This window comes from Gopherus evgoodei, chromosome 4 (genome assembly GCF_007399415.2).
Source record: "Gopherus evgoodei ecotype Sinaloan lineage chromosome 4, rGopEvg1_v1.p, whole genome shotgun sequence".
NCBI classification, from domain to species: Eukaryota; Metazoa; Chordata; order Testudines; family Testudinidae; genus Gopherus; species Gopherus evgoodei.
The window spans coordinates 51,259,783-51,274,785 of NC_044325.1; the positions used below are offsets into that span (position 1 = coordinate 51,259,783).

The window sequence follows — 15,003 nt, forward strand, 5'->3', positions numbered from 1 at the left end:
GAATAAGTTAACAAATTAGGATAGATTGCTTCTGTAATTCATTCCCCATAGCATGAGAGATGAAGTTACAGCACCATGCTCTTAATGGGGGGAAGGGAATTCAGACTTTATTGAAACACAGATCTCATATGTCGCAGCATGGATTTTCATTTTTTTACTTGCTTGAGGTACATTCCCAGCCTTGCAGCTAGGAATAATAAAATCTATGTGTAGCTTTAATAGAAACAATACTATATAACATTTAACAAACAATAAATAGCTTCTTAAATAAAGAGTGGCATGTAATAAAAAGGGCTTTTTATTATTTAAAAAAGCCTGTAGCCTTAAGGGAAAATAAAAATGATGCTATGACTCCATCAAACTATCATGTACAGTCTCAGCATTGCCTTTCACTGAATTTCATGAGGGTGTGTAAATATCTCTATTCTTTATACTCAATTCTAGTCCTCAGGCCTGATTAACTGTATGTTGCCATAACCTAGTACACTGTATTAATGAAAACACAGCTTGCTACTATGTAAGTAACTGTAATATCTGTAACAGTGGATGGCAAGTTTGTGCAGTGCTTTGAGAGTCTCAGATGAAAAACACTACGGAAGTGCAAAGTTACATTTCTATCATTATTAGTGAAGGAATGAGGGCAAGAACAGGCCAGTCGCACACACACTATGGTAATTCTCTTTCTCAGGTTAATATAATAATAAATAAGTGATGAAATAAAGAAATCTAACACAATATTAATTCAAATTTACTTTGTCTACTGTATAAACTTACAAACTCAAGCCTTTTGTCCTCATCTCACTTTTCATATAGATACTTCCATGTATACATAGTCCTCTGAGTATAGGCACTTGATCATATACTCTCATCCATCTCTTTTGTAATTTCCCAGTTGAATTTCAGCTGCTTCTCTAGTGATTTTGATGTGGATGGTGTTACTAAGGGTATGGCTACATTTGGAATTTCAAAGCGCTGCCGTGGCAGCGCTGCGGGAGCGCTGCTGCGGCAGCGCTTTGAAGTGTGAGTGTAGTCAGAGCGGCAGCGCTGGGAGAGAGCTCTCCCAGCGCTGCATGTAAACCACATCCTTTACGGATGTAGCGTGCAGCGCTGGGAGCCGCGCTCCCAGCACTGCTGCCCTGATTACACTGATGCTTTACAGAGCTGTATCTTGCAGCGCTCAGGGGGGTGTTTTTTCACACCCCAGTTGCAGCGCTGTAAAGTGTGAGTGTAGCCAAGCCCTAAGCCAGTAGATGTGTATTAAGGTTTCATTTAAGTATTAGCTTAATTGGCAATTGTCAGGTCGTGAACATCCACAAGCTGTTCAAGCATCTTTTCTCTGATGTCACAGTTCCAATATAATGCAATATTATACACACATACGTGCAAAGGAAAGTGTCAGGATAAAGATCACAGAATTACAGAAATGTAGGGCTGAAAGGGACTTCGAGAGGTCATCTAGTCTAGTCCCCTACACTAAGGCAGGACCATCTATATCTAGACCATCCCTGATAGGTGTTTATCTAACCTGTTCTTAAAAACCTACAATGTGGGGATTCCACAACCTCCCTTGGAAGCCTATTCCAGAGCGTAACTATCCATATAGTCACAAAGCTTTTTCTAATACCTAACTTAAATGTCCCTTGCTCCAATTTAAGCTCACTACTTCTTGTTCTACCTGCAGAAGACATGCAGCACAACTGATCACAGTCCTCTTGATATCAGCCTTTAACATATTTGAAGACTCTCAGGTCCCCCCCCGTCTTCTTTTCTCAAGATTAAACATGTCCATTTTTAAAGACATCTTTCTTCATAGGTCAGGTTTTCTAAACCTTTTATCATTTTTGTTGCTGTCCTCTGGACTCTCTCCAACGATTCTGTCTTAAAGTGTGGCATCCAGAACAGGACATAATACTCCAACTGAAGCCTCACCAGTGATAAGTAAAGCATGACAATTATCTCCCATATCTTGCATACTAAGGCTCCTGTTAATACACCCCAGAATAATAATAGTCTTCTTTGCAACTGCATTCCCATTGTTGATTCCTATTCAATTTGTGATCCTCTATAGCCCCAGATCCTTTTCAGCAGTACCACTACCTAGCCACTTATATCTCATTTTGTATTTGTGTCTTTGATTTTTTTTCGTATTAAAGTAGTACTTCACACTTGTTTTTATTTAATTTCATCTTTTTAATTCAGACCGATATTCCAATTTGTAAAGGTCATTTTAAATTCTAATCCTCTCCTCCAAAGTGCTAGCAACCCCTCCCATGCTTGGTGTCATCCACAAATTTTACAAGCACACTCTCCAGTCCATTATCCAAGTCATTAAGAAAAATATTGAATAATACAGGACCTGAGACTGACCCCTGCAAGACTTCACTAGATATGTCCCCCCAGTTTGACAGCAAACCATTGATAACTACTCTGAGTGTGATCTTTCAACCAGTTAAGCTCCATCCTTAAAGTAATTTCAGTGAGACCATATTTCCTTAGTTTGCTTATGAGAATATCATTTGGGATGTGTCAGATTATTGTTGCTGTAATAAGAAAGCCTTAGCAGATGCACAAGTATATGTGCACATACAGAGAATCATACAAGTATAGACAAAAACTATAGTAATGTCATATTAGCTCAGGAAATGCAAAAGTTACACTTCCAAAACCAACAATCTCATTTTGCATATATAGGCCCAACTCCTTTGATACATCCGAGGAGCACACTGCACAGCTCGGAAGTGGGGATGCAAAGGTGGAGTTGGCAGTCCCCCAACTGGTCAGGCCTCAGCTGGAGTATTGTGTCCAGTTCTGGGCACTGCATTTCAAGAAAGATGTGGAGAAATTGGAGAGGGTCCAGAGAAGAGCAACAAGAATGACTAAAGGTCTTGAGAACATTACCTATGAAGGAAGGCTGAAGGAATTGGGTTTGTTTAGTTTGGAAAAGAGAAGACTGAGAGGGGACATGATAGCAGTTTTCAGGTATCTAAAAGGGTGTCATCAGGAGGAGGGAGAAAACTTGTTCACCTTAGCCTCCAATGATAGAACAAGAAGCAATGGGCTTAAACTGCAGCAAGGGAGATTTAGGTTGGACATTAGGAAAAAGTTTCTAACTGTCAGGGTAGTTAAACACTGGAATAGATTGCCTAGGGAAGTTGTGGAATCTTCATCTCTGGAGATATTTAAGAGTAGGTTAGATAAATGTCTATTAGGGATGGTCTAGACAATATTTGGTGCTGCCATGAGGGCAGGGGACTGGACTCGATGACCTCTCGAGGTCCCTTCCAGTCCTAGAGTCTATGAATCTATGAATCTATGAATTCTAGGTCATTGTGTACCAAAGACCTCAAGAGGTCAATATGGCAGCCAGGGAATGATCCATGAAGAGTAAGAAAGCCCTGATCACACTCCCTTTCTCCCAGCCACACCCCCTGCACAAGCAGCTGGGTTGTGTGTGGCATAGGTGCAGCTATGCTGGCTGTAAACTATTGGAAGATCCTTCTGCACTAATGTGATTCTTGCATAGTCATTTATGCTGGCTCTAGCGCCACTTTGAATTAGTGGTGAGGTGCAAAGCAGTTTGGCCACATGCTGTTTTCTATTTCTGTTTTTCTGGCTAAATATGCAGTTTAACATTTCTTTTCATTAGAGATTTATGTGAGCCAGAAAACCTGAGCTGAACTCCTTCAAACTTTGGCAAAGATTGGAGCCAAACTTCTTATCTTAGGTTCATCCCTACTACTTCTGTTCCAAAATATACATCATAAAATATACTAGAAAGGAGCAATTAATATTGCTATTGTAGCCTTTACTTTTCATCTTCCTCTACCTTTTTGTCCTTACTGTACAACCTTAGTCTTGCATTTGCAATAGCCCTCATGGTAAAGCTTTCTTATTTTGGTAACACTAATTATTTAGCCTGTCATTCCTTTTTCTTCATAATTGCTTAGCAGGTTTAAATCCAGAATCATAGGATATAGACATTAGCAGATAAGTTAATACCTCTCCATTTAATCTGGTTAGCCACTATCCCAGAGGTTTGTTTTCACAAGATTATTTGCACACACAGTAGAGCACTGATATTATGAAGGCTTCATGGGACTGCCAAACTTCTGATTGTCCAAATGTTTTGGGTAACAGAGGGTTGCTGATTATAGCAGAAGACCAGCTGACTCTGGAGAAGAGAGGAGAAGGGGGTGTCCATAGGTAGAGACAGCTTCTACGAGGCTGGACAGCTCAGCAGCATAAGAGGGAGGATGGGAGCTACCTGGGAATATGAACTCTATGGAATTCCGAGGACCAGCAGAACAGAAGTTTGACTCCAATGGATTTTGTGTGTTCCACAGGAGTGGAGCTTCAGTCCGTGCATCAAGCAGGGGCAAAACCAGTGTCTTGAATGCACCAGAGGTGTGTAAACTGGGGTTGGATTGTGATCAATCAAATATATATGAAGTGTGGTGCTATCATAAAACAAAAGTCCTGGATGGCAATTCACACCTCTTCATTATACAAACATATAAAAATAAGTCAAATGCAAAGCCATACTGTACAGTACATACCTGTTTATGAGCTAATGTATGTGCACGGGAGGGTTACATTCTATCTGTGCATATTAATGTGCCTCTCAGTGTGAAGAGTCAGGAGTTTTTCTTCACAAGTAAGTGTTTTAGTGTCCTGGTGCAATACATCCTTATCTTTCCAGTGCTCTGGCTTTAATTGAAAACCTATAGCTGAAGCCTTTGCAGAAGCAGCAATACTTCCTTTAGACTTCTCACTTCCAAGTGACTTTCCTGTACTTCTTTTTTCAGTGCTAAACTGCAGAGAATTCATGTCCAAGCCTTCATTATGGCTATCCAAAGTCAGTGAATCATCAATAATATTTTTAAAATTGTTTGATACCTTTTGGCTGGCAGGATTGGGCACATTTACATCAATGTCATTACTTAAGAAAGAAAAGCTGCTACATTTAGCAGAAGTTTTAGGTTCAGACAATAATTCTAGGACTTTGCCTGCTGCCAGAGATCCTTCAGAAGTAGTGGAAGAGAAATGTAGCTGCAGCTCAACCCGCTCTTCCTCAGGACAAGCTTCAAAAAAACATTCAATGTTTTCTCTCTCATCTGCAAAGTCCAGCGGCACTGGAGTACTGCTCTTTTCCTCTATGTATTTGGTTACCTCCCCACAGTCACTATCATGAGAGGAGAGAGAAAGATAAGAATAAAAATCCCCCTTTCTTAGTTGTATGGGCCGGTGAGAATGTTCCATTACTTTTTCCTTGATCTGAGTTAATGAAGTTGGAGTGGCTGTCTCACATTCAGGCTGTGATTTACTCTTCAAGGCAGTTGATGCCATGTCAATTATCTCCATCACAAAGTTGTGCACTGAGCAATCGTCCACATTTCTTTTATTGAAAGCAACAGAGTCACAGTTGCAACATGAATTACTACCACTCGCTGAGGTGTTCTTTTCTGCTTCATTTGGTTTAAAAGCTGCACAGCAATCGGTAGGTTTTTCAATAGTGCTTGTTCTGCTTTGTTGATCATTAGGTAAATATTTTAGTGAAGAAGTATCTTGTGTATCTATATCTCTCATTTCTAATGCAGGCTCCATACAAGGCTTTCTAATGGGAGTATAAGCAATGCAATGATCATCAGATTGAAGACGATTTTGACATTCTTGTAGAAGACTTGTGGATATATTTGATGGTTGAACAGTCTCCTTACCATCCATATGTGAATCATCTGAACTATCTGTAAACTCTTCGCAGATGCAACATTTGTTTTCAGCTCCCTTACCATCAAGTAAGCCAAGATTTTTGGGAGTGGATGAAGTTCTAATAAGCTCTTCCTTTTGACTGTCTGGAGTATTTTCAACATTTCCATTCTCCATGTCATCCACAAACTGATCTTTAGCAGCCTGAGAACGATCCTTTATAGTCTGACTTTTTGTCCCCAGTTCATGACCATCTGATACACTTTTACTGTTGCCATTATTTTCTGGTAGCTTATATACTGAACCATTCAAAAGTGTTTCAGTGCTCAATGTATCTATTGCTTTTGATGTCTCATTGCTACTTACATCTTTACTGTACTGAATTTCATCACTGAAGTTGCATCTTCTCTTTTCCCTTGTCAAAGAAAATTTTGGTCTAATCCAAGTCTGCAGCTCATTCTTTATGTAATCAAGTCCAGAAATTAAATTGCACTCTTCATAAATATCTTCATCAGTTGCAATACTGGAGTCGTCATCTTCATCTTTGATGCCCAGCTCCTCCTCTGTCAAAGTCAGGGTAGAACTTGAAAGCAAATCACTGTCATCTTCATCATCAGTGCAAGCAGAAGTGCAGGAGACATTAACAATCATGCTGACATTGACATCGCTCTCATCAGCTACTGACCGATTAAGATGTTTCCTAAATGATGCATTTGAATCTAGCACTTTATTTCTGTGCAATACAATGTCTTCAGAGCAAAGAGAAAGGTCCTCACTGCTACTGAGTTCAGTGAGAGAAGCAGCTGAATCTTCGTTGATTGAGGATGCAATATCTAATGCTAACTGTCCGGCTAATGACATTTTTTGTGAGCTACTTTGGAGTGTGATATCGGAAATGCTGTGCTTGATCTTTTGATCTAAGGGGCTCTGGATATTCTCTAAACGATTCAGGAGGTCTAATGTCCTTTTGCTGAGTTCTCCAACAGAATCACTGCTTGCACTTATGTCTCCTGAGCCATGATGACTAAAAAGATCTTCATTGCTTTTGTATGAAGTTAACCAGCTTTCCAAAGATGTGCTTCGCTGAAGACCATCACCAGCTTTAAAAATACTTGAGCCAAACAAATCACCTGCCACAGAAAGCGATTCTAATGAAGAGCTACGAGATAAACGTGAAACCTGTTTTGCATTCTGTATATCAGTTAATTTCCTAGAACCATCCACAGATTTGCAGGAAGTGGGATCTGATTCTCTGGAGACGCTTGCCAAAGTAGTAAGTTCATGCATAAACTCATCTGGCTGTAACTCTGCAGATTGATGTTCAGCTTTACAGGGTATTTTATCAAAATTAAAACCATGAAGTACAGTGCTCTCTGTACATGCTCTGTCAGTTTGTGATTGTTTCATCATCACTGGCAATTTGAGTTTGGTGCCTTGGAGGTAAGAATAATCATAAAATGTAAACACATCATGTTTTCCTTGTAATTCTTCTTTCAAACAATCAGAGGTATGTTGGGTAGCACCATTTAGATCTCCCTCTTTTCCACTTGCACAGCATGCAGAAGAAGTTGAATGACAATTATCTGGAAGTGTAATATGGTCCTCTTCTTCTTGTTTGATTTTTTGTTTTATCACATCAACTATGTCACTCATGTGGGCTTCCAGAGGCCCAATTTCAGGATTACTCTGGGTTCCTTCAATATCATTTATCAAAAAGATTTCAGAATCGTTTGAAGTTTCTGTATCACCTTCACTGACTATTCCGCTTTCACTCTCAGAATGTCTGCTTATATTTCCACTGTGGTACATATAATTGAATGGTTTTGCCAAAGTGGTCCTGCCTATTTGGTCTGGCAGAGATTTAGTAGAGGAAAATGGGGAGTCCTTAAGACTTTTATTTAAAATATTAGACTGTGTTACACTGGGGAAGTTTGAAGTCTTTTTCAGGAAAGGTAAATGTTTTTTTCCTGATAACTCTACATTGAGGAGGCTATAAACTTGGTAAATGTGAGGGCTAGGAGGTGATGTAATGCTGGAATAATACAGAGGAGTTTCATGATCACTGATATGTTCTTCTTGATTCAAGTCATTACTACTACACTCTTCCAAAGCAGATTTCTGTTTTGGATGATCCTGCTTTTGTTCTTGATCGAGTTCATTTAATTCTTCATTAATACTAATCAGCTTATGACTTATATCCGTTTCATCCCATTCTAATGCATCTTCATTTGGACCATTTAGGTCCATCAAACCAGGATCAATAGCATTCAGGGGCTCCTGTAAAAAAATTACAAAGATAAAAAATAATTATATATTAAAAAACTTTCTAGAGAAATAAGGATAAATTCACTGCCTTTAATTTACATGTGTTCAGTATAAGTGCTTATTTCTTTGGAGCACTTATCACTATTATATAAATACCAATGTGTTATGTATTATATAAAGTTAAAATAGGCATGAGAGTGAAATCAATGAAATGTAAATATAGTCTCTATTTTTGTACTTTTTCTGTATATAGCAGAATACATTTGCTGTTTGATTGAAAACCTGTGATACAGGATTTTGATTTCTCTCCAGTAAAGATGGTTTTTGATAAATCAGGTTAGTACAACTTGCATGAGAAACCTCAAGACTAATAGCTAAAAGGGATCCCATACAAATATATCAGTAGGTAGAAAATAACTATTAGCACTTTATTATGTTGGATTTGAGAGATTATCTGTTCAGCCTACTTAAATTTAAAAGAGTCTAGATTCAAAGTAAACAACCATTAAAGGATTTTAAACTTTTTATAACAAACTTTTATGCTGCCAATGTTATAACAGCTAATCTAATATGCTGACAGTCATATAACTTGCTTAGGTATGGAGTACATTCACTGTGATGAATTTTTATTAGAATTTCTGTTTATTCTTTGCTTGTTGATAAAGGCAGTACTAATGACTGGTTAGTATGACTAATGAATGCTAAATCCTCAGCGGTGAGAACAATCAATCAGTCTAATCAAATACAATATTCATTTCAAATATTGTCTGTGCTGACACTATACTCTGGGAAAGTGCTAATAAATAACAGAGCTAGACTTTTTTTTTTTAAAGACTTTTGTCACTTTCCAATAATATTTTCAATTATGTTTATACAACACTTAAAGCTAATCTCAAGAATATTTTCTTCTAAAAATAAACAGAAACAGACCTATGTGAAAGGAAACATGATTGCAACACATTCAGAAAATCAGCACAAGGCCAGAGCAAACCTGTTCAGTCCCACATTGAAGCTTTCATAAAAAAACCTAAGTGGTACACAGATCTTGGGCTGGCTTTCTGGACACAAGTGAATTTCACCTTATGGCATCTTCCCCTTCATTTTCCTCTCCATGCCCATGTAATCTTGCAAGGGTGAATTACAATTTAGAGAAGACTTTTGGCTCAGCTGTGATAGACCTACTATCAATCGGTGATGGGGATATGCAAAAGAGAAATCAGTTACTCAAGTCCTTAAATATAACACTGCTTTTCAAGATGCCATAGCTCAAGGTTTGTCAGGATGTTGTCTGGATCTGTATATCTCAAGGATAGAGCACAACTGAAGAAATGAATAGTAAGGCTGAATGCTTTCTTCAATAGCATTCATCTGAAGGCATCTTCCTGACATGTTTGTTTGTTTGTTTTAAACCAGCCTTACAGCGGAGTATCTTTACATTTAGACAATGGCCCAGATCCTTGACTCTGTTCCAGCCCCTTTGCACTGCTCCTGAGGTGCAAAGTGGCCACAAAGCTAGCATAGCTAGCCAGCCCTATGTCAGCTACTCCTTTGGCCTCCTTGGCATAAGGTGTTATTATGGTCTGCAATCCTTAGTTGTTTAATGGCTCTTAGTTGTTTATGGTCTTCCTGTTCTGACATATGGCACAGTCGCTCTTCAAATCCATCCAGAAAAAATTCTTACACAGAAATGATCTCTCCCGTGTACTGTATTGTCAGGTGTACTGTATTGTCTGGGTCTAAACTAGATTTCAAGTTCCTTGAGGCAAGAATGCTTTCTTAAATGCATGTACAGAGCTCAGCATGTGCTCAAACAACAATTTACACCACAGGTGATTTAAAAAGATACTGAAACAGAATTGGGCTGTAGCAAAAAGGAGAACTAAGGGGTGTAGTTATCAAACACCGAGTCTATTATAAAAAGAATTTTTATGGTACTCTTTTTTTTCTAGGATACTTAGGTGTGTGATCCCTTAAATATGGCTCACTAAATCAGAAATCCCAGCTGAAACATCTGTTTGCTAGATGAATGTAGATGAGGGCACCCATGTATATCCACCTGGAGAGCTGAATGCTATACTCAGATTTGCCAATGGAGAAGTGGGGAATATAGGATACCAACTCTGATGGTTGGTACCCTGTATGTTGGTCACTACTACTATATTTTAGTAACCTGGGCCAGATTCCAACAATTAACCTGCAGGTAAAAATCCATATATCCAATTATCAACACCCTGAGCATTCAGTGCCACAGGAAGATTACGATTAAATAAAAACTAGTCTAAAACATGTTATCTAAAGAAAGTCTATTAATTTTTCTCATTTTTCTCTCTGGATTTTCTTATTACTCCAGACAACTCTGCACTTAGAATTTGGGATGCATTACTAAAAACAGTCTCAAAACTCACTTGATTTTTTACTGCTTTAAACTGCTGCCAACTGCAAAAAAGAAATCCGTGAAGGCAGGAAATCAGCAGCAGATTCCACAGATTTTGTGTGCTGCAGAATCAGATTTTATTTCTCAGAAATACATTTAGCTCTTCCTGGTTATGAAGATAACCTTCCCACTGTAAATTAGCACTTTGCTGCCTTGTTTGTTCTGTAAGTCAGACAGACTGACACAATAAAACACACACAAAAGTGTGACCTCAGCCCATTCATCTTAACTGAGTGCTCTGTTATGTCAAAGCCTACTTTTTATCATTTAAATGTATACAGTTTTCTGAGAGTAAGTTTTTCCAAAAGAAGGAACACCTAGCTCAAGTCACTGAAACGTTATTATAAATCATTTCACATTGTTGGCTACAGAGTACATTTTCCCCTCTCTTTTACAAAATCCACAGGCTACTCAAATAAAGGAAGGAGTTTGGACACCGTGACATCAGCCTGGAAGAGCAGCAACTGGGAGGGTGTATGGCTTATTGGAGTGCTGAACTGTGTGGCCCACCACGTCCCACTGTGGTTGCACTGATGATGGCAGCAGGGGGGAACCAAAAATCTCAGAAGACTTTGTTTGTGTAAGGTGAAATGTCTTCCTGAACAGGCTCCTAAATGCATAGGAAGGATGCCAGGGCATCAGATTTATGATTATTTTATTACATTAGATCTTGTGGATTTTTCAGTAGAACATCTGAAATTGCAGACAAGATGGAACCTTTGCTTATAATCGCCCAGAGGGTGGGAGTCACAGCCTTTCTCCTCCCCAGTGTAGTTGGCCTTTAATGTCTGTGCTACATTCTAAATGTCTGAATTAATGTTCCTTGGAAGGAGAGTCAAGATAGGGAGTAAAAGCAATGGCAGCATTTTCCTTTCACTGCTTTCCTTTCATCTCACTATAATGTTTGGGTCTTTCTTCTTCTTCCTATGGCATAGATGCGAAGCTGGCTTTCAATGAGATAATGTTCGGAATAACTCCAGACAGTTTTTCAGGAGTTTTGTTTTGTTTTGTTTTGAACAATTTATTTTGGTCCCACACACCTGACAATGACCTATGATAAAACTTTCCCCTCTAATTTCTTTTTTAATTTTATTTTTCTCCCATTTTTCTCCCATTCTGAGAATTAAATAGCTAGAAATTACTTGACGTCTTAGAGCAAAAGGGTGGGTATTTAGTTAACTGCTCCAGAAAATAAAAGATTTCTGCATGACTGAGATAGGCCATTTGTGCATGAAATGCCAGATCCTCAGTGAGGGCAAAACCCCATTGACTTCAAATTTATACCATGTAATTTACATTCAGCACAATCAATGCGGACTATGGTCCTCCATGGAAATTGCACCTGTTGATTCCAGGGGCATTTGACTTATTCTGGCCCAGGGTATCACTCCTTGAGTCACATTACCCAAGAAATGAACAGTCCATTATAGACAGATGTCCTGATCCTGAAAACCAGACACCAGAGAACAGTGAAAATATTTTCTGAATCTAGCACAAGCAAACAGGGAATGCCATTGAAGGGCAACCTTGAGAGTTCTAGAGAGCATCAGGCTTCTTCACAATGGTGAGTTGTATAGGGTGAAATCATGACCTTATTGAAGTCAGTGACAAAAATCCCATTAACTTCTGTGGCATTCACCCCAATACCAAACTATCAGGGAGAGGAATCTATGATACCTACATATACTACTTTGGATATTAGCTGGTTGCCTGTAAGTATATAAGCTGCCTGATAGTTCAGTACTTTACCACTTCAATTTGTTTTATATATCTCACTCTTTTTACAATGAGTATCCTTAAAAACCCAGTGAGACAGAGCTACAGCTGATGTGTATTGGTGGAGTTCCATTGACTTCAGAAGAGCTAGTTTTATTTACACCAGCTGTGGATCTGGCCCAGCATTTTAAATCTAATTTCAGGGCCCATATCAAATAATGGGTTGAATCCTGGGGTAAGGGACTTGCCAGCAGTAGGAGTTTGCCTGACCAAGGACAGAGTAGAAATTGGGTGGGATTTTGGTAAGCACTTAGTGTTGCCCTGACTGCTCCCATTGAAATCAATTGTAAAATAAGGCTAAGAGTGAGCACTTTTGAAAATCCCTTTCAACTGAGTAAAGATCTCAGGATTTGGCCTAATACAAGGAATAATTTAAGAGAGTATATGTATTCTCAAAAGATCACAAAGTACACCACAAATTATATACCAACACTATTAAATGCAACCCCATCTGGTGTGGAGTGCAACAGCCAAATGGTATACATGCAGACGAAATTTTTTTGACCTAATAAGCCAAGACATATATCTATCCATATTATATATACCACTGTTTCTATAATATTGCCATTGAGCAAACTGCAAATAGCCTTCTAAGGTTCCATTCAGAAATCTACCAGACAGTAAATTGTATCTGACTTGGAAGTTGAAGGTGAAAAGTTGAATTCACCCTGCTAGGATTTGCATATGTGGTTTTAGGGAGCCTAGGTATTTGCAGCTTGGGTCCTGATCAAGCAAAAGCTTTAAGCACATGCAGAACCTTCCTCAGATGAGTAGTTCTAGCATGTTCGCTAGAACTACTCATGTGAACTAGGTTAAATATATGCTTAAATATTTGTAAGATCCAGGCCTTACTTCTTAAACCACTGATCTACCCTAAAAATGTTATCAGGGAGAAGCATACTGTAAAACCATTGAAATATTTGTTTCCTCATCCCCTATGATTGTTTAAGAAAAAAGTTTAAAAGGATAATGCATTTCTCCTATACTGTTTTCTTTACTTATACAGAGATGGATTTGTCTTTTTCTCTAGTAAGTTTTTATTAAACAATGATTCCCTGTGTTTCATTCTCATTTGAATGTACTGTTTCAATACAGATACTTTGTGTTGGTGAAATAGCCCTCTAGTGTAACCCCCCACATACCATTATATTTTTTAAAGGAATTAACATTAAAAAGAGCTTTTACAATAATAAATATAAATTCTTTTCCCCTCCCGCTCCCACAAAATCCCTCAATTGCTATGTACAAATTATCCAAATGTAACAGCATTTATGGGGCGGGGGCAAAATGAAAGAAAGAAACCATCCCCCACCTCCAAGAATGTATTCACATTCAAGAAAGACAAACATGATTTTGTTTTTTGAAAAATGTCAGCATGCCAAGTACTTCTGCTGAGGGAAGTAGTCATGTTTACAGTAGCCACTTCACTTCTGCTTCACTTCTGTTCATTTTCCACATGGGGTTCCTTGTATGATAGCCAACCAGAGAACTGTCCTCATCTCTCAACAACTACACTTCATAATTAATAAGCATTATTGCTGAAAGGACCTGCTCATTACAATATGCTGTACCGGTTATGCTGTACCGGACCTCATTAGAGAAACCAATCATTAACACATCTATTTACTATAATTAAGGTTAAAACAGGAGCTTATCTGTAACTCTGTGTTTATTTTTTAAGAAAATAAAAATCCAGGACTTAGGTTCATATTTTCCCTTGCTCTACTTTGAAATAATTAGCCTCAGTTCTACACTCTTCACACGCAAAAATTCTGTCTACTTCAGCAGGCATTGTGTGTGCAAGAGGGTGAAGTCCAATTTCTGAGGCACCAAAAGAGGACTTCTATAAGGGAAAAAACAGAGATTTTCCATTCCCCCCCATTATCCTTCCCTCCACTCATACCCCCTTTATTCTATCTGCAGTATTTGTTTATACAGGTTCTTATAACAGTGCCCATCCCAGCAGCATGGCCAAGATCTCGCACTAAGATCTGTGTGGGCAGATTCCTGCACCTCTGAGGAGAGTCACTGGTTTCAGTGGGGCTGTACTCAATTGTGGGTGTCCATGCACACGGTTGTCAGTGGAGGATAATTGATATTCTGTCATTGTTCAGTTTCTCACAGGCATGTCAATGCTTCAAGTTCTTCTTGACACTCAGAAATAAAAGGTGGAAGCAATACTAATTTTGGATGTTAAAATGGCACTTTTCTCTAGTTCATTTAGCAACTTTTAAAAAAACCCAGAATCAATAATTGTAAGGTTTTTTAAAAGGACAGCATCAATTTGAAAAAACAGTCCTATATGAAAAATGTGTACTTACTATAGTTATTAGTAATGCCTGGGATTATTGTAATTCAAAAATATCAAAGGAACACCCTGCCCCCTCCAATTTTCCCCCTCTATTTTTAAAGTTTGTTTAATCTGTCCATTTGGGAGCACTTTGGGGTCAATCAGCTGTTTGCCTGCGCCCGGGAGTAAAGTGGCATAGGGAGTCCCCTAACTTACCTCAATGGGCTCCCCAATGTGCCACATGTTGCGCCGGGAGAAAGTGAATGTGGAAGGTGTCGAGTTTTGGCTTCAGCCCCTTCCCCATCAGCACAGCTGAGCCAACATGGAAAAGAAAATTACCCATGCCAGGTATAACCTGTATAAACAAATACTGCAGATAGCTTACTTTTCCCATGGATCACTGGAGAAGCAGGGACTAAACTGGGTCACAGTCTGGTCCCTGTTCTGCTCCTGGAGTAGCATTTACCCAAGCTGGACTGCAAGCCCTTTCTGTGTGTAGCCAGTTGGGCCCTAACCCCAATCCTACAACTGG

General features: G+C 38.8%; 1 protein-coding gene across 3 annotated transcripts in view; it reads right to left on the bottom strand.

Annotated features, from left to right (window-relative positions):
* AKAP6 (A-kinase anchoring protein 6) overlaps positions 1-15,003 on the bottom strand; it is a 404,712-nt gene that overhangs the window by 2,857 nt on the left and 386,852 nt on the right. For all 3 annotated transcript variants that reach the window (XM_030559312.1, XM_030559313.1, XM_030559311.1), the window contains one exon: positions 4,557-7,983. In XM_030559312.1, coding sequence (XP_030415172.1) covers positions 4,597-7,983 — 3,387 coding nt within the window. In that variant the 3' untranslated portion in view covers positions 4,557-4,596. The remainder of the gene's footprint in view (positions 1-4,556; positions 7,984-15,003) is intronic.